Here is a 20,533-nt window from a genome sequence, read left to right as displayed (position 1 = left end):
GAAGCATGATGTTCACATAATAATGTAGATGACCTATGTCAATGATCTAAGCTGGGCTCTAGCCAAGGAACCCAAACTTGGAGGAGCAATGTGAAGGGAACCTGAGCTCCAAATGACCTGAGGCCAGACTTTAGAAGCTGGAAGATCTGCAGTCAAAATCTGTAAGTCACAGGGAGCCTTTAAGGATGTTCATTACATGCAACCAAAGACTTCGAGAAGTGCTTGAAAACTAATACTTATGGCTCAACAATTAAAAATACTAACTTTAGATACTGAACCCCTTTAATGGTTCACTTTCAACCTTAAGAAAGTATGATTTTACTTGAGGAAAACTGATTCAATTAAGCGAGATTTAATTTGCTGGGTAGAGAGGCAGCAAATCTTCTGGCTGTGGTTTTTATTACTGTTTCCCTGAAAATGATTACCTTCATAAGTACTTTCAAACATCCTGTCATTTCCTACCCGCCCCCGCCCCCACCCCCCAATACCTCTGGCTTTTCTTCTGTGCAATCAAATTTTATTGTTGAGACAGCAACTGTTTCTCACAGCTGTCCCTTGGGAAAATTAGGAAAGTGAGCAATAAGGGTGGAGGAGGAGAAAACAGAAGTGAGCAACACATCATGGGATGAGAGGGGCCGAGCTGCACTCCTGAGAGGAGAGACTGGCTGACAACCACCCCGACCAGAAGGACATCCCACCACCCCAAAAGTTCATCTTCTTTCAATCAAAACATTACTAACTTATTGCTTTCTGGTTCCCTACTCCTGAAAGGTAAGAGTTACAGTAGGTCTTCAGTTAACTGTGTATGCGATAGTTCATTACAGTACTTTATAAAAACCTTGCATCACCAGCTTCCCACCTAAAAACACAACACTTTCTCATCCACGGGCGCCTGCTTTTCCTCCATGTTCTGGCCTTTACTTCTGGTCTTTGCAGACCCTCCAATCCCTTTTTTCCCTTTATTTTTTAATTTTTAAAAAAACTGTATTTAAGTATAGCTGATTTACAATGCTGTGTTAATTACTTCTGTACAACAAAGTCAGTTACACATACATACACACACACACACACACATTTTTTTTCATATTCTTTCCCATTATGGTTTGTCACAGAATGTTGAATATAGTTCCTTGTGCTATACAGTGTGACTTTGTTGTTTATCCTTTTTTTTCCTTTAAACGTCAAAGTTCTTTCTGGTTTTCCCTTAGAATCTTTACTTTATCCAGCCTCCTGCTGAATGAATGCTTCTCCTTTCATCCTTACTTTTAAGCATGTCTGATATAATGATGATGACACTCCAAATCTTATTCAAGTCCAGCTCTCTCTTCGGAGGTACAGACTGCAGGCACCTCTAATCTAACCTATCCAATCACTCATTACCTTCTGTCTCCCCAATCCTTCCCTATGCAGCAAGAGGCACTGGATAATGCCTGACAACCAGACCAAAAAAGCAGAGCACCATTCTTGACTTCCCCCAGCCACTCAAATGATACTCAACTAGCCTTGTCAATTACAAGTTCAGTTTTTGAACTTTCTCCAACTCATTCTCCAGATTCTACTGAACCACCACTCTGCATACATACAACAACTCTGGCTTCTCTCTCCAGCCTTGCTTCTTGTCCATCATTACAGCAGTTGTGATGATGTGAGCCTGAGCCAGATTCACGGCTTTGGAGTCTTTTCCCAGCGCTATCAACTCCTCGGTTGTGCATACCGCAACCAAGATAAGCATACCATCCTTCATATCTGGGCTCCTACTTCACTTCCTCCAGAGAGGTTTCCCTGAACCTTTAGGCTGGGCTGGTTGTCTCTAAAACATCTTCTCTTCTTGCTGTATTTGTCATCGTATGCAGGATCTGTTTAACTTTCTCCTCCTCGAGACTAAGAACGGCTGTGAGAAATTTGGACTATATCATTTCAGTATTTTACTTCCTGGTCCCATGATTACCATATAGTAGTTATATAATAAGTATACAAAAAAATAAGTGTGTACATGAATGAATAAACACTTAGATGAATAAATATAATACTTAGTCATGTGCATCATGAGTTTAAGAAATGAGACTGAGACCGGAGCCCTGAAGCCTTTCCGGTCACCACACTACACGTGTCAGGAGAGCTTCGCATTACATTAAGCCGTAGGAGCCACTAATGGAAAACAGAGCAGGACTGCGGGGAGAGTGAAGACAAGTTTTGTGTGTCTGTGTGTGTCGGAGAGGGCAATGGCATCCCACTCCAGTACTCTTGCCTGGAAAATCCCATGGACAGAGAAGCCTGGTAGGCGGCAGTCCATGGGGTCGCTACGCGTCAGACATGATTGAGTGACTTCACTTTCACTTTTCACTTTCATGCATTGGAGAAGGAAATGGCAACCTACTCCAGTGTTCTTGCCTGGAGAATCCCAGGGACAGGGGAGCCTGGTGGGCTGCCGCCTATGGGGTCGCACAGAGTCGGACAGGACTGAAGCGACTTAGCAGCAGCAGCAGTGTGTGTGTAGAGGGGCAAGGCTGTGTGTGTGTGTGTGTGTGTACAGGGGTGAGGCTAGCAAGGCTGTGTGTGTGTGTGTGTGTACAGGGGTGAGGCTAGCAAGGCTGTGTGTGTGTGTGTGTGTGTGTACAGGGGTGAGGCTAGCAAGGCTGTGTGTGTGTGTGTACAGGGGTGAGGCTAGGTCTTGCCCCCTTGAGGCTAGCAAGGCTGTGTGTGTGTGTGTGTGTGTGTGTGCGTGTGTGTGTGTGTGTACAGGGGTGAGCTAGGTCTTGCCCCCTTCCTCAGTGCGCATGTGTGTAAAGGGGTGAAGCTAGATCTTGCTCCCGTCCTTGCCTCAAACAAACATGATCTGTACCCACGGCCTACACCTTCTCTTATACTGGGCCAGGGAGGATGGTTCCTTGCCATCAGTAAAGTTGGGTGAACATTACTCAGAGAGACAGAGGAAAAAGAAAAAAAAGAAAAAAACCACACACACACATATCTGATTACCCTGAAGAAAAGATGAGTCATGAAGCTGTAATATCACAAATGCAACTTGAATTTAATACATTGACCCCGTATCTCAGAAACCAGTCTCCCACCAACACCACAAGACACTTACCCTCTGGTTTCCTCTTCATGACCTCTTCCCTTCTGGATTTTAATCCACTGCTCCAGCTGTTGCATTGAATTCGTTCTCTGTATGACTCGATCAGCCTCTGTGTGTAAGGGCCCCGTATTTGGGTGACTTCCACCTCTAAGATCTGCCAGGCTCACATTGACGGTTTTGTTCTCTGAGCTATTCAAATTGACTGGCCTGTAGTGTCCAGTCTGACCTGGGCACGTTGACCCACTCTCATATTCAGATGACAGAGAATTCAACTTTACACTATTAATTTTTGTTAAAGGTCTATCTTGGCCATCCTTCTGAAATCCGTATTTTTCAGCTTCTAATGCCTTTTTTTCTTCGTTTCTGCTCATTTCCTTGTTTTTCTGGTTATTTTGGACCTCTGGTTTAATTAGCACTCTATGATTGGGAAAGTTATTGATCTCTTTAGCTGGTGCATTTTCAGATGTAATCTTATCCACTCTGAAATCAAAGAAGAAAGGCAGAGTAAATCAGATGAAATAATGCACATGTTATTTTGGGGATTCACTCTGAAAAAAAAAAACCATAAAACTACCTTTGACTTTACAAAAAACCCTGAAAGGGTTGCAGAGGACAAGTCTGCACAAATCCCCAATGTCATGGCATGAAAATTCAAGTACAATACCAGAATGTATAAATAGAAAGGGGAGAAAATGAAACATAAAATACACAGTGTAGAAAGCACTGGAAAACAAAAAAAGTGGTGAGTGTCCCTACCATTAGAAATCTGAAAAGAAAGCAAATGAGGCTGCCCTTTGACCGTGAAACCACAAAAATCCATGCTTAAAAGACCACAGTAGCTGGTCGTTTGAAATAAACACCATGGTTTCCAATCAGGAGGGTTAATGCATCATGAGACAAACATGACTCTGGTTTGTGGAAATGGACATTATCTTCTGATGCTATCAAAGATCGAGACCATGTGACCAGCTCACTCTCTGTATTCCTGAGGACTTAAGTTTCTGACCTGGACTACATGTGCTCTCTCTTTTTTTTAATTTGTGGAACTTCTAGTAGTTACACTGTTGTTTTGCTTATTTATCTTTTGGTTGAGCACAGGCTTTCTCTAGCTGCGGCCAGGTTTGGTGGGGGCTGAAGGAGGGGGGCAGGGAGAGCGTGCAACTAGTCTCCAGTTGCTGTGTGTAGGTTTTTCTCATTGCAGTGGCTTCTCTTGCTGCGGAGCAGGCTTTAGGCGCACGGGCTTAGCTGCCCCGCAGCATGTGGAATCCTCCCGAATCAGGGATCAAACCTGTGTCCCCTGCATTGGCATGCAGATTCTTAACCACTGGACCACCACAGAAGTCTACAGTTCTACCTCTTACTAGCTGAGTTTCCAGCAAGGTACAGAAATTTACTGAGCCTCAAACTCCTCTTTGGCAAGTAGGGAAAACTTTAGCACCAAGGATACGGGACTGCTGTGAGCTCCACATGAGTAAATCTGTGACTGGCGCAGACTTTATCACCACTACCATTCCATCTCATCAAGCAACTGTGGATCAGAAGCTGGCATCTCGTGTCCACGTCCCCGCAGGAAGAATGTGCTGCTCGGCAGTGTGCGTCTGAGCCAGCAGATGGTTTCACTGCTCACCATGCCAATTGCTCTATCTGGGTCTTTCTGACGAGAATCAGCTTTCCTGAGACCAATCACTTCCAGGATCTGACCAGACCAAGCTGAGTGTCTGTACCTGCACAAAACTGCCAAGATGATACCACACTGGGAGGCTTCTTGAAGAGGGAACTGACTAACCTTGCACATTTCAATATATAATAATGATCCTACTGGATCCTAACTGTGCTCTTGCTGCCAGTGTCAGTGATAAAAATACATGTGTTAAAAATGCAGAATCTATACATATTCTTGGAGGAAGAAATGGCAACCCACTCCAGGATTCTTGCCTGGAGAATTCCATGGACAGAGGAGCCTGGTGGGCTACAGTCCATGGGGTTGCAAAGAAGTCACACACAAATGAAGAGACTTAATAATATACATATTCTATTCAGCTATACAGAGATGGCTAGTTAGGAATAAAATCAGTGAGAAAAAATAAAAAGAAATGTGACTATTTCCCTCAGAGTACAGTTATAGACCATCCACATATTTAGGTTTAGATAAAATTCATGGCTTCACATTGGAAGCAATATTAGACACTGAGGGAGTTTATTAAGATATGCTATGGAGCTTCTTCCACTTGAAAGACAGAAGTCAGAGAAGATCTATGCTATAAACACATTTATCCAAGCTAATTTCAGGAGGAGAAAGAATTTTTTAAAACACTGAGCATCAAATATATGAAAAGGTCTTTTTAAAAAGTTACCTCTAATCTACCTAAAGCTATTTTAAATTAGAACTGCAATGACTTTTCTCTCAATTTTTCCAAAGACTTAAGAGATGTAATCAAAAAAGACACATGCTGACTTCTCTCTAAATGGAACCAAAACTGATTCAAAAATGTATGCTAAGATGTAAAACCTGTGATCTAATTTTAAAAAGTAACATTTAAGTTACTGCAGAAGATACAGCCAAATATAGAAAATGATAATAATGGGCCGAGAGATACAAAATTATTCAGAGAATGTATATTATGCTTAGAATTTTTTAATGCCATCAATGGCCTGCCCATTGGGAAATGATGACATTGCAGGTCATAGGTTAAAATACTTCATAAATGAGCTAGAGCTAGAATAAACATGTAATTTCTTTCTTTATTCCTTTTTTAAAATTAATTTATTTGGCTGCTCCGGCTCTTAGTTGCAGCATGCGGGATCTTTAGTTGTGGCATGTGGGATCTTAGTTCCCTGACCAGGAATCGAACTCTGGCCTCCTGCATTGGGAACATGGAGTCCTAGCCACTGGACCACTAGGCAAGTCCCCAGAAGATGTAATTTCTACAGGATGATGGTGACTGACACCAGGTCGGGCACATAGATGATATTCAATAATTCCTGGCTAACTGGGCAAATTATATCAACACAACTGGCTAAAAATTGCTATGGGCAGATAATCAATAAATAGTTGTCCAGAGTCAAGAAACAATATTGAATATCATCTTTAACAGCATAAATTAGGAGTAATTATTAGTTTTCAGACTGGAAAATACAAGAAAAGAAAATAGAAGTTGAAATTCTGGGATAAGTGCAATATATGAAACTGAAATTATCTAGAAATCATATATTTTAATGACTATATTGATTTCTGTATTCTAAACAATTCCCTGAAAGTTAGTATTATCTGAAGTTAGTTTTATCCTAAGATTTTCAATTCATTTTTTTTCACCTAACAAATTTTCTCTAGCTGTCAGTCATAATAGTCTCATCTTTATGTCCATCCAGGTCATTTTTACACATGAAATTCCAAAAACAGATTTTCCCTTTATTAGCTCTCAACCTAGAAAATGCATTATGTTTGAGGTAGCTATTCTTAAAAATAGGTGTCCCAGAGTTCAATCTTGGACCTTCTTTCCTCTCTCTGCATACTTTTGCCTAGCTCTAATTACTAGTGATTGGTTAAACTGATCTGAAATAGATAAACATAAATTTACTTATACAGCATCAACTTGAGTCTTTTAACCAAGACCTCAAAAGACTTTAATTTCCTGAGAAAATAGCAAAAAGACCAGACTTGCAAGTTAGCAATCTTCCTTATATATGTGCTCAACTGTTGTTGACTTAAAGAAAAATTTAACTGTATCATAGATCTTCATCCAAATTATAGGAATATATTAAAAAAATGCCAAAAGCTCATAATTCAGCTATTTACATATTTTAGAAGCTGATTTCCTCTCACTAGCTTTTAATATAGTTGAATATTAAAATGATTCATATGTTAAGGCAGGGGGGAAAAAAATCACACTTACATCCAATTTTAACAGTACACATTTATATAACAAAAGAATCTAAGTCCTGGAGTTTTAAAAGAAAGAAGGTAGAATTCATTAAGAAGTAGGTATATTTAGAAATAATCTAGATGCTTGATGGTCTATTTTCTGGAGACATTCATCATGAAACAATCAGAAATAGCCCGGAAACACTGAAGAAATGAAACATATCCAAAGCTTTTACTTCAAATGATTAAACTTGAGAAGCATACAACATAATATAAAAACACAGTGAAATTAACTTCATGAATATAAATTCTCGTCTAAGATTCAGAACCTTAAGAGACACTGTTTTGTGTACTTTTAAGATAGCAATTAAAAATGCACTTACCGGATATTAAAGGTAATTCTGTAAGAAGAAAGAACATTCAGTTGGAATGTTAGGATTTGGGATTTACCTCAGTACATGGATAGGTGAGAATGAATAAAGAGGGAAGGTGGAATAAAAATGCAGATGGCATCTCAAACCAACTAAAGGTGTATTGATTTAATATAGAAGATGAACTTAATCCCTGCTTTCTGGGGAAGAAATGGTTCTGTATCATGACTACTAAAATGACATGTACTATGACAATGATGTATTTATTTGCAAGGCAGGGGATAAAATATAAGTGGAAATCACCACTGCTTTCCCTACAAGCCTTTACCTTTTCACAGGTTCTGTCTGCACCAGGGCAGCGTCTAACATGGCTTTCATCCATAACTCCATTTCCTTTCCTGTGTCAGTACAGAAATAGTAGGTCCGCATGTTCGGATGGGCAGCCTGATTGAAAATGACACGATCATTTTAAATAGAAATATGGCACCTGTAAAAGTAAAAGAAAGAAAGAAAGTTCAGTGGCTCCCTACACAGACCATTACTATCAAGTTTCAAAGAAAGGGGACTTGTCTTATTGGGTTGGCCAAAGATGTTATGGAAAAACATGAATGAACGTTTTTGGCCAACCAATACATATATAGAAATGAGGGACTTCAGAAAAACACCATTCAATATTGAAAAAATATACACATCTTACATTTTTTTTCTATCTTTACCATTTTTCATTTTCTTAAAAAAGAAAAAAAATAAAGGTTTAAAGGAAGGGAAGGTAGGGGAAGGAAGTAAGAAAAAAAAAGCACCTGACCATCCCTGTTCCATGGACACACCCCAAGCAATTTCTATTTACAATCCACATCTCTCTGTTCAAGAATGTTCCACAGCAAGCAGCAACTAAAGTCACTAATAGCATTTCCCTCCTGTGGCAGCAATTCCTTCAGCCCTTAAAAGTTGCTGCTCTCAAAGCATTTTAGCGAATCATTATAGACACCTATACACAAACATAAAAGATTTATAAATGACCCCAAATGGTACTGCCCTTTAGGTTTTCTTCTCAAGTATCAGAGTAAAATATAAATGCTCTAGGTTTGAGGAAGAAGCCCTGTATCACCAGTAAGTGGTTTAATCTGCCTCCACCCAGAGAAGCAGAGCGAAAACAACGTCAGGGAGGCCCTGCTGAGGGACAGCTCCCAAGTGCAGGGACACTCAGCTTAGCCCTGGGCCAGCAAGGCGAGGATGGACAGCATAGTTGTATGTTGAGTAGAAAACAAAGGCCAATTAACACAACACTGCAAATCAACTAGACTTTAATAAAAAAATTTTTTAAAAAGGAAAAAAAAAAAGAAAGAAAACAAAGGCCAAGGTGGGAGAAACATTCTTTTTTCCCCCTAATTTATTTATTTATTATTTTTATTTTTTTTGACTGTGCTGGGTCTTTCTTCGTTGCTGCACACGGGCTTTTTCTAGTTGTGGCGAGCGGGGACTTCTCACTGCAGCGGCTTTTCTTGTTGCAGAGCATGGGCTCTAGGGTGCGCTAGCTTTAGCAGTTGCATCACGTGTGTTCTGTCGTTGTGGCGCATGGGCTTAACTGCTCCGTTCACATGGAATCTTCCTTGGTCAGGGATCAAACCCATGTCCCCTGCATTGGCAGGCAGAGTCTTATCCACTGTACCACCAGTTAAGTCCTGAAACATTCTTAATTTCCACTTAAAATGCCTGTGACGGACTTCCCTGGTGGTACAGTAGGTTAGAATTTGCCTGCCAATCCCTGGTCCAACAAGATCCCACATACCTGGGGGCAACCAGGCCCATGCCGCACAACTGCTGAGCCCGTGCGCTAGAGCTCACACTCCGCAAGAAGAGAAGCTGCTGCAATGAGAAGCCCATGCACCGCAACTAGAAAGTAAACTCTACTCGCTGCAACTAGAGAAAGCCCACATAGAAACCAAGACCCAGTGCAGTCAAAAATAAGTAAGTAAATAAAATAAATTTTAAAAAGCCTGTGACAACTCCCTAGTAGACACTGAAAGACAAGGATAAATAAACACAAATTATTTCAGCATAGAATGAGGCAAAAGGAAGAGTTAGTCTACAGAGATGCAAGGACAAGACCCGGAGCAACAGACTTCACTCCGAGATCCTGACTGTCTGCTTTATCTACAGCATCAAATGAGCTTCTTGAAAACCTTTTTTCAGAATCAGGATGTAAATAAATTCAATCAATACACTGAGCAAATTAACTTACAGAACCAACAAATATCACTTGACTGTGGAAGGGGTATAAAATGGTATACGGAAACCATGAGAAAGAATCAGTTCAAGCGCTATGTATTGTTAGAATGATTAAAACCACCACAGAGTCTCTAGACTAGACTAAGGGAGGTTTGGGAGAGATGGATAAAGACCCACTGCCCATATCTGTGATGAGTGGAAGGAATGCTGGGCTGGCGCTCAGCATTCCAGTTGTGGCCAGGGCTCAAGACACTAACAAACCACACCCAAGCTTGCGATCTGTCAAATGGGAATATGATGGCAAAGTTCCCGATTTAGCTTTTAAGTTCCACAGTGTTGTTCAACAATTGTCTCTACTTTCTACTTACCACTGTAAAAGCAGTAGGATCAACGCCAACAGACGTAGTAGTAAACATGGCTCATAAATTCAGAGAAAACAACATCGTGGAGGAGAGAATTTGAAAACAGAAACCATTATCTTGTTACAGATAAAATACAATCAAAATTAAACTAAATAATTACAGAGACAATATACTCATACATGATCATTTTTACTGCTGTTTTAACATTATATTTATTGACATTTAAAAAAAAATCTATATATATATATTTAGAGTCAAAGACCTGAGCAAAATGTCCTGTCTAGTACAAATTCAATAAACATTTGCTAAGTTGATGAGCAAACAAAAGAATTTAAACCAGTGCCCCAGTAACTGTCAGTATCAGAGAGTTTGGCATTGTATTTTAAAAAGTTATTATTTTGACTTATTGGTATTAAACGCTGTTGTAACATACTGAGATGGGGAGCTTATGCCTTCATAACCAGTGGTCTTTGCTTGGATATCATCTTCTGGTTGAGGCCACCTACAACCCTCCCACCACTCTGCCTTTTCCAGTCTTTCCTCTGTAATTAATAATGCAACACGTTAACTGGCAAAAGTTGTAGCTCAGCTGCAGTCCTGACTATTCTTTAAAAGTGGATAGGAACTACAGATTGACTCAATTTTATAATGGTACACACATTTTCATTATTAAATAACAGGCTATGTTACCCTTATATTCCCTCTTTTCCTAAAAATTAAAAATTTACATTAAAACCCTCAAGAGTTCTAAATTTAAAACTGACTTAAAAAAATAGGTGACTTCCGAAATTTATTTCAGCCATCATCATAAAGCAAAGAATGCAGCATGGTTTTTGAAAACAATAGCAACAAAATAACCAACTTAGATTAAAGGGGCCTCTTATGTGAAGGTACTCTTATCGGCTCATCACAGATGGGTGGGTATTATTAGTTAGGGGAGGCGAGCTCCAGTCTGCTTAGATTTAATAATAGATTTAATGTCTCATCTTCAACAGGCTCTCAAAACTATCTGATGTTCATGATGTACTTAGATCTAAAAGCACCTTTGCAAATATTCTTTAAAATCATGAGTGCACATATATGAGATTACAAAACACATTATCCCCAAATTGATTATGAAAAAATTCAAACATACAGTAACTTTTAAAGAACAATACAATGATCACCAGGATACCCACAGTTATATCTATCAATCATTAGCATTTTAACATATTTGCTATATCTAGCCCAGTGGTCCCGGCCTTTGTGGCACCAGGGACCAGTTTCACGGAAGACAATTGTTCCATGAACCCAGGGAGGGATGGCTTCAGGATGATTCTCATAAGGAGCCCGCAACCTAGATCCCTCGCAGGCCCAGTTCACGGTAGGGTTCAAGCTCCTATGAGATCTAATGGCTCTGCTGATCTGACTGAAGCTGGAGCTCAGGCAGTTGACACAAGCAACAGGGAGGGGCGGTAGATAAGGTGAAGCTTCATTTGCTAGCCTGCCTCTCACCGCCAGGCTGTGTGGCCTGGTTCCTAACAGCTCTGTGGCCTGGGGACTGGGGACCCCTGATCTAGAACCACTTGAGAGCAGGCACAGAAGACACCTGGGCCGTTAATACTTCAGCATGTGCGGCTTCCTAGTCAAAGGTCCACTCTCCTCCTCCACCCTAAGACCACTACTGTATTTTAAATATTAAAAATGACTGTAACTAAAAGGTCTTTTTGTGATAATCAACTGTAACTAAAATGTCTTTTTGTGATAATCCACAATCAATATCCATTTCTTAACCAATGCAAGATTCAAATTCAGAAAAAAAAATGTATGACCATGTCCTTACCTTAAAAGCATATTTGCGATTAATGTGATCCTCTGAGGTAAGCAGAGCTATCTGAAAACTGGGCAACAGTATGCTTCCCAGAATACCCTCTTCTTTCTCATCTGAGAGGTAACATTGAACATTTGATTAGAATTTTCAATGTTCTCATGAAGCAGAATAAATTTTCTCAAAAATCTATTCTGACAAAACCAAAAGACTTTCATATATAAATTTGTGTGATTGATTCATGTATTACACTGTAAGGCTGCAAGGGAAAACATTAAATAGTGGAGTATACATATACTGCTTTACTTTCAGCAAAATTCCCTGTCTTCAGCAAATCAGAACTTGGCCCACATATCAGAAAAAGGTCAGTTAGACACAAAAATGGCATACCGTTGTTCGGCATATAGACTGCATTCTACAAAGTCCTCTGACATGTGATTCACTGAAACTACATTAGCGTGTAAGTGGTGATGCTGAAAATTTACAAAATGAATCCACCCATGTTTCCCATAGGATTTAAACGGGGAACCATTTTAAAGCCCAGACAGGCATGGCTATCTCGTCACAACCTTCAGACTTTGTTCCATGTCTCATCAATGAACCCTTTCTTGACTGCTTTATTTTGAAGTGCTTCCATCCTGATCTGTCCCAGAACCCTCTCTTCTCTTTCTGGAAATCCACCACAATGACCCTCAACATCTGCCCCAATACCTCTGAGACACTGCATGTTTTATTTTTTACTTATCATCTTCCTCTCCCTGACTAGAATGTAAACTCCATGAAGACACTTAGAACAATAGTAGATGCTCAAACATTTTTGAATATATGAATATATATACATAAAAACATCTTTTAAACTACACTAGAAAAATTATATGCTTCTTAAACATGGATCCTTGAAGGGTTGTTTTTACCAGTCACTGTGATACACAATAAAGTTAGGAGAATAAATCACAGACCTACAAGGCAAGTACATAAAATATACCTAGGAAAATGTCAAAATATTCTTTCTGGCACAGTATAGATTCACATTATTAACTTGCTGCTTGGGGGCAGAGACTTCTATGAAACTTGAAATATATAGTACATTGTTAGAGACGCATAAGACAAGTTAATAAAAGCTATGCATTAGGCTGGTGAACTCACCAATGAGAAAATACATAAATTAGAAATAATTCTTTTTATTAGGTTTGCTGTGTTTTTTTTTATTATTATTATAAACTTAACAAGGGATTTCACTTATTTTCCCCTCATTTCTAGAATATATGTTGAAACTTCCAAAAGAAAAAAGTCACATTAGAGGTTCATTTCAGTAACTCTTCTCATAACAGTGGAACAAAATTTTGCTTTTACTCTATTATACTCATTCATTAGTTCTCTAATACAAGACAGAATGAACAAAAGTGCAGATTTATTCTGAAAGGCAAAAAAAACAGGGGGGTGGAGCAGAAAGCAGACAACAATTATAAAGAATGACAACTTAAAAGAATGAGTCACATTCTAATTTTAAATCTGATTTTACGTTTATATAGAACATAATCGGAAATAGCTCATGAAGTCATCTTTATTAAAAAATCATTTTTTATCAAATAATAAATTCTTCTATGTTGCATAACTGGAAAATAGACTTTCCTAAAGTTATTTCAGAATATGCAGAGGTAATAAGCATAGGGTGACTTCACCGATTATCATGGACTGTTTCCCAGTCGGATTCTAAGTAGCGGTAAGATCTTGCCAGGCTACCGGATGCTGGGTATCTCAGTGTCACCTGTCACAAAACTGAGGAAAACGGGACTTGCCACAAAGGAATGTGCTGGGAGGGTTAAATGAGTTAACAGACAGAAGGACTGCAATGAGGCACTCAGCCCACACTACGAGTTCAGTAACAACTGCCATTATTGTATAAAATCTCCATCCGTCAAATGACTATCCAAAGAGTCATATGCTAGATTACTTATATGTTCTAGAAAGTGAAAGTGTTAGTCGCCCAGTTGCGTCTGACTCTTTGGAGACCCAAGGACTATAGCAGACCAGGCTCCACTGTCCATGGAATTCTCCAGGCAAGGATACTGAAGTGGGTAGCTATTCCCTTCTCCAGGGGATCTTCTCCACCCAGAGACTGAACCCAGGTCTCCTACATTGCAGGCAGACTTTTTACCATCTGAGCCACCAGGGAAGCCCTAAATGTTCTTAATCACAGCATTTTTTTAGTTCTCTACCTAGGTAACTGTCTTAGTTTCAATCACCCAGAGGGCCTCGTACTCTGGTCAAGCCAAGGGAAGGTACTTGATGTCTGTAGAAAGAATGAACTCCTTGTCAGGGACTGGGGGTCAGCGAGGGCTTTCCTGGACTGCAGGGAAGCCTAACTCCTCCTCCTGTGCTGTCCTACTTCTCTTCCTCCCCAGCCCCCGGTCCTGATACCAAGACCACTCCCCAGTGAGCCTCTTGCACGCTGATCTCCATCTCAAGGCTTGCTTCCTGAGGAACACAACCTGAGAATTTCAACATGTTAGTGGATTCAAATGATATTTTAGATCCCCCATTTCTTCTTCTGCTTCAAAGAAGTTTGGGAACAACATAAGACATACATACAATTACAGTGGGTAAATAACTTATAGACTGGAATACTGTTACTAATTACTATTCCTCACCCAGAATACTTCAATATTATGCTGACTGTTGTCTTGGCTTTTGGGCTTCCCAGGTGGCTCAAAAGAAAAGAATCCGCCCGCCAATGCAGGAGACACAGGTTCAGTTCCTGGACAGAGAAGATCCCCTGGAGAAGGAAATGCCAACCCACTCCAGTGTTCTTGCCTGGGAAATCCCATGGACGGAGGAGCCTGGCAGGCTAAAGTCCATGGGATCACAAAGAGTCAGACAAGACTTAGCGACTAATCAACTCCTGGTTTGTAGTTCAAGTGCTGGGATGATTTTTCTAAAATGTACACTTGATCTCGATGCTAGTTTTGTGTTCAATACAGGAGTTTAAATTTACTAGAATGACAAACAAACGCCTTTCACACCTTGATCTACTTTTTAGCCTTTCCTCTTGCTAGGTCTTCAGGTATAATCTTTATTCCTTAAGCTCTATGTGTTATTTTACAAATATGCCATGCTCACTCATGCTGTGTATGTACTAAGCAAGTCATTTGTCTCTAGATCAACCTTCTTTCCTGACCCCTTCCTTGTACAGGCCTGGTCAACAGCCTTCAACACAACTGAATACTACAACATTCTTTCTCAGACTCCTTTAGCTATCTGTGAGCTCCAGAAGGAGAGGAGTCTATATTGTTGACTTCTGCATCTTACCACCTATTAAGATGTCTGGTGCATCAAAAGAGCTCACTGCGGCTACCATCCTAGTCTGAGGCCACCATCATTTCTACACAAAGTCTCCTAACTCTGTTTCCTTCCTTCTACTTCATAACCTGTTTCCTAACAGCAGCTTGGGGCTTCCCTGATAGCTCAGTTGGTAAGGAATCTGCCTGCAATGCAGGAGACCCTGGTTCAATTCCTGGGCTGGGAAGATCCCCCGGAGAAGGGATAAACTACCCATTCCAGTATTCTTAGGCTTCTTTTGTGGCTCAGCTGGTAAAGAAGCTGCCTGAAATGAGGGAGACCTGGGTTTGACCCCTGGGTTGAGAAGATCCCCTTGAGAAGAGAAAAGGCTATCCACTCTATTATTCTGGCCTGGAAAATTCCATGGACTGTATGGTCCATGGGACTGCAAAGAGTCAACTTTGAGACACAACTAAGAGACTTTCACTTTCACTTCAACAGCAGCTTGAGTGAGCTTTTCGAAAATGTAAATTAAAGCACATCACTCTTGTGATTAAAAATGTACAGTCGCTTCCTTGTGGCATTTTGGGCAGAATCTAAACTCCAATAGCATCCTACATGGGTGTGATCTCCACTTCTCCCGTCCATCTCTTTCCCTACTGCTAACCCTAGAGCTTGGGTCACTGGTTTCTTCCTGCTCCTTCAACATGCCCAACACTTTTCTACCACAAGGCCTTTGCACTATTATCCCTCCTGTCTGGCATACTCTGCTTCACTCTGGTTCCTTCTTGTCATTGGGATCTTGCTACCTAAACCGTCTGCTCAGAGTCCTAATCCAAACAAGCTTCTGCCCCGTGACCTTCTTTTGTATCATGACCTTCTTCTCCTAAAAGCACTTACCGTGGTCATGTTTATTTATCTGGGTGGATCCACTGTCTCCCTGACCTCTCAAGATTGCAAGCTTTATGGAAGCTTTCTTTCACTGCCATTTTAATAATACCTGGAATGAACTAGGTCTTGCTCAATAAATATTTGCTGAGTGAATTATATCCCGTGTTAAGTTTCATCAATAGACTGACTACAGAACAGAGCAATTTCCGTGCTTTATCACAGTTTTGTAAAGAACAGTGAGAACCTGGGCTTCCATCTGGTATTGGATGCTATTCTATTGTTAAAAAAAAAAGCAGCAAAGCTCTTATTCTCTCACTATATTATTTCCCATATCTGTAAAACACAGACTGATCTGTTAAAAATTTCTGACAGCACACTCTAAATGTTAGAATATTAGATGCTTGGAGAGCTACAGAAGAAATGAATGGGGCTGCCGTACTCAATGCACAAGAGAAGACGAGATTAGGAATTCTCTAGTGGTGTAATGCTTAGGACTCTGTGCTTTCACTGCTGTGGGCCCAGGGTTCAATCCCTGGTCAGGGAACTAAGACCCTACAAGCCCCATGGTGTGGCCAAGAAAAAAAAGAGAACATAAGATTTGGGTGGGGCAAAAACCTGTGGTTAGGCCAAGTGCCTGGGTGCAAATCCTGGCTCTTGAGACTTGCTAGGGGAGACCTCAGGTCAGCTACTAGACCTTGTGCCCTTAGTTTCCTCCTGTGTGACTGTGTCAAATAAGATTTGCCACCTTATCAGGTGGCTGTATTGGGAAGATCCCCTAGAGAAGGGAACGGCTACGCACTCCAGTATTCTTGCCTGAAGAATTCCACGGACAGAGGAGCCCTGTGGGCTACTGTCCATGGGGGTCACAAAGAGTCGTACACGACTGAGTGACTAACGCTTTCACTTTTCACGTTCAGCTGGCTGTGAGGAAGAGATGCAGTAGATCATAATGTTATGTGCTTAGCAAACGGTAAACACTCTATTGAAAGTTAGTATAATCTTTTCACTAAAATCTGAGTTGTCATTTAAAATCTAACATTTCCTATTGATAAAGTAGCAAAAGTGTAGTATCATATGCCTCTTTCCAACCATCTGAAGAACAGAGGTGAGTTAAGTGATATTTCTTTCCTTTCTATATTTTCTTCTTTTTCATATTTCTCCTGTCTGGGGAAACTGCACTATAATTAATAGATGTATTGAGTGCAAAACACATTATGTTTAAAAATGATATGGAATCTCATACTCAACATGACTTTGGAATTCACCTTTACTTTTTTCAAATTAAATTAAGTTATTTTATTTTAGTAAAAGTGATGAGTAGCAAGCACACTTCCAAAAGCAATAATATCAAATGGCAAGGAATTTAGTGTTCTTTCTCTTGCAAATTAACATTAAGAAATTTTTTATATGAGAAGCAGCAAACACTTTCTTGTTCCTAAAGTCCTAAATTTAGTCTATAAAACATACTGAAAAAAAAAAAAGAAAAGTACAAAATTGCTTAGGAATAAGATATGAGTTACAAACACTGACTTTCTGAAAGACTGGGAAAACCTTTAAAGAAAATTTTAAGTCTTGCACTTAACTAAAGATAATACCACAATTGCAGCCCAACCAATATCTCTATGCCAAACATGAAATTTTATAGGTTTGGTTAATTCTGACTCAGCAGTATTTCTCAATCTTGGTATTCAGTGGGGGAAAAAAAGATGAATACAATTCTAGTAATTTCAAATTTTGAAGGTCAATTCACATATGCTGCTTTGATAGGTGACCACAGAATTCTGCCCCACCTTTTTTTGGGGGGACAATCACAAAGTAAATTTTAAAACTGCTAATAGGCTCTAAAATCCTACTGTATTTTGTGGTATGTAAATTGGTAACTATATACTGACTGATTCCAACCAGATTCTAAAGTATGGAAGAAGGGCTGGCTGTCCAGATTCATGATTTTATATTGTAGCTGAAGCAGATTTCTAGGGGAGCATGGCATCCCTTTGCACTGCTTCGCACCAACTTTGGGGAAACTAACAGATAAACATGGCATGTGAACAGAGACTTCTCTGGACTCTGACTTTGCATTAATAAACAACTTACTAAAGCCTACAAAAACATTAAAACAAATGAGACAGAGATACAAATGAAGACTGCTTTTATTAATACCTTTACTTCTCCATCAACATTAATAGCCTAACTTGTAGGCTATTAATCCCTTTTGCAACTTTCTCATTTCAAGGGGGTTGCCACTGTTTAAAAGAAAAGTGTGTGTGCGAGAGAGAGACAGAGACAGAGAGGGGGTACTGGAAGGGATCATAATAAATAAATGTTTTGCTATTTTTCTTATTTGCTAATACATCATAGTAGTCTCTAGTGCTCTAAAATCATTTGCTGGGGAGAATGGCGTGTCTAGTGGACCAATGGCTAGATGTGACAAAACTGACATATAAAAAGAATCCCATCAAATTAATGTTTTCTTATCTATTAGGCACTGCATTCAAGGATAACATTATAGAGTGAATACTCACATGCTCTTCATATAAAACAAATCAGCTGAGCAGAAACAGATTACAAAAACCAGACTAAAACTAAGACCATTCAGTTTGAAGCACTATATTGCCTTCTTCCCTACCTTATTTACTTCAAATTACATACGTCAATTGGAGAAAGGAATGACAACCCACTCCAGTATTCTTACCTGGAGAATCCCAAGGACAGAGGAGTATGGTGGGCTACAGTCCATGGGGTCACAAAGAGTTGGACATGACTGAGTGACATATACCACACATATCAAGAGTTTCTTGATATCCATTTGTTGATAAGAAAATCATAAAAAGATTTCTAATTTTTTTCTTTGAAAGAGTACCTGATGCTTCACACACATTCTACAGTTTCCGGTAGTAAACTCACCTCTATAATAGAAGAGGCAGAGATCAGAAAGTACGAACCAGCGTTTCTTCCACAGCTTCATGCCAGTGCTGTCCTGCATGAGATCGGCATGATAAAGGGTTATCTCTTTTTCATTTCAGAAAATGAAAACTCATTTCTGGTGCATTTGTTTAAAATAAGCTCTTAAAACAAGGTGTGTTTGATATATGCTGCACAGAAATCTAACTAAAACTCTAATCAAAATGTTGGGGTAGTTTTCCAGGGATTTGTATCATGGCAACGTATTTCTAAGTACACTGGTCTTTGAAGAAGAATACTGCCATATAAAAAGGAATTCTGTTGAAGCAGTCCGATTTGGTTTCGTATTTGCAAGCAATCTGAATACGTCTGCTAACATGAGAATAATGTAACTATGCTGTAGTGTGTGCACTCTGGTAAGTCAGATTTAATAAATGTGTTCATCTTCAACATGAAGAAAAGTGTGTGATTTGAAATTATTCCAAAAGTAATGTGATTTAGAATGATTGTGAGTAAAGTAAACTTAGCATACAAACACATTTAATAAACATTTTTTCCTCTTACAGATCCAGTCTGGGTTTTGCTTATCCTGCAGAAGAGAGTTCCCACTTGGCAGCTTCTTCTAAGTAATTGAGGTAATAAAAATACCAAGTTCAAACAAAACTACAATTTAAATAAAAATTACCTTCCCACATGCAATAAAGCAAAACCACAGGAGAAAATGAAACACAGACATAAACAGGTAAAAAAGACGCCAGTTTGTATGTGTGTTGATTAATATTTCTTATTTCTAGTTGTGACCATCACTTAAGGATGCCTTCAGAACTGAAGAAATTATATGGGTAAAAATCTCTTAAGTAAGAGATTTCGTCCCTAAAATTTACAGGTACACTAAGGAAAGCACCCCCCTCAAAATATGTATTTTCAATTTTGTAATTAACTATTTCTTTAGTATAGATAATTTCAAAGTTTAGATTTTTAAGCAGTTCTGCGAGTATTCTCTGTAAGCTACACACCTATTACAGAATAAATACTCAGGAGTAGAGAAACTTGTTGGTAGAGTTTGGCAATATTAAATTAACCAAGGGATCAAGAACTAAGAACAGCAATCATTTTAAGTAAGGAGTCCCATATCTTCTACAAAGCTCAATACGACATTCAGCTATTTGAACAGAATTTGGACTCATTAGAAAGTCTAGTTAAAAATCTTTCAGCTTGGATAAGTTTAAACATCAGATGGTTAAAATACAGTTAAGTGATCTTTAAATAAAAATTAAAAGTTGGTATCCAAGTTACACAGTCAATCAATGCAGTCAGAAATTGGCAAAATTAATTTGCGCGAATGGGGATTCTCTGGATTTTAAGTGGGTCTACTTCCAATACGTTAGATTAGTTGTCATCCAATTGTCAGGTGGAACAATGTCTAATGAATGTTTCATAATGAACTCATAGTGAATTTTAATGAATATAATTATTAGGTCATCTGAAAGCAATTAGCATTATTTGACAGAGTAAATTAGCACTATTAATGAACTACTATTTAACTAACATCATCTGCATACATGTAGAACCAGAAAGACAGAACAAAGGAAAATAAAGGTCCTGAGTGCTGTTATCTCAGTTATCTGGAGGTCGTTTATTTGAAATCCAGATGCAAACCAGAAAGTGAAAAAGAAAACAACAGCCTCTCAGCAATCAAAACAGATGCCACCAAGTCCAATGTACACACATCCTTATCAATTACAAAACTAA

The 20,533-nt window shown here is 39.3% G+C and overlaps 1 protein-coding gene across 5 annotated transcripts in view; it reads right to left on the bottom strand.

Annotated features, from left to right (window-relative positions):
* Positions 1 to 20,533, bottom strand: part of PLEKHA5 (pleckstrin homology domain containing A5) — a 251,906-nt gene that overhangs the window by 77,963 nt on the left and 153,410 nt on the right. For all 5 annotated transcript variants that reach the window (XM_061125099.1, XM_061125096.1, XM_061125095.1 and 2 more), the window contains 4 exons: positions 18,785 to 18,857; positions 11,726 to 11,826; positions 7,641 to 7,756; positions 3,092 to 3,559 (listed from right to left, as the gene is read on the bottom strand). In XM_061125099.1, the coding sequence (XP_060981082.1) occupies positions 3,092 to 3,559; positions 7,641 to 7,756; positions 11,726 to 11,826; positions 18,785 to 18,857 (758 nt within the window). The remainder of the gene's footprint in view (positions 1 to 3,091; positions 3,560 to 7,640; positions 7,757 to 11,725; positions 11,827 to 18,784; positions 18,858 to 20,533) is intronic.

This window comes from Dama dama, chromosome 22 (assembly GCF_033118175.1).
Source record: "Dama dama isolate Ldn47 chromosome 22, ASM3311817v1, whole genome shotgun sequence".
In the NCBI taxonomy this organism is placed as follows: Eukaryota; Metazoa; Chordata; class Mammalia; order Artiodactyla; family Cervidae; genus Dama; species Dama dama.
The sequence above is the reverse complement of the archived record's forward strand: the minus strand, read 5'-3'. Positions and strand labels throughout refer to the sequence as shown.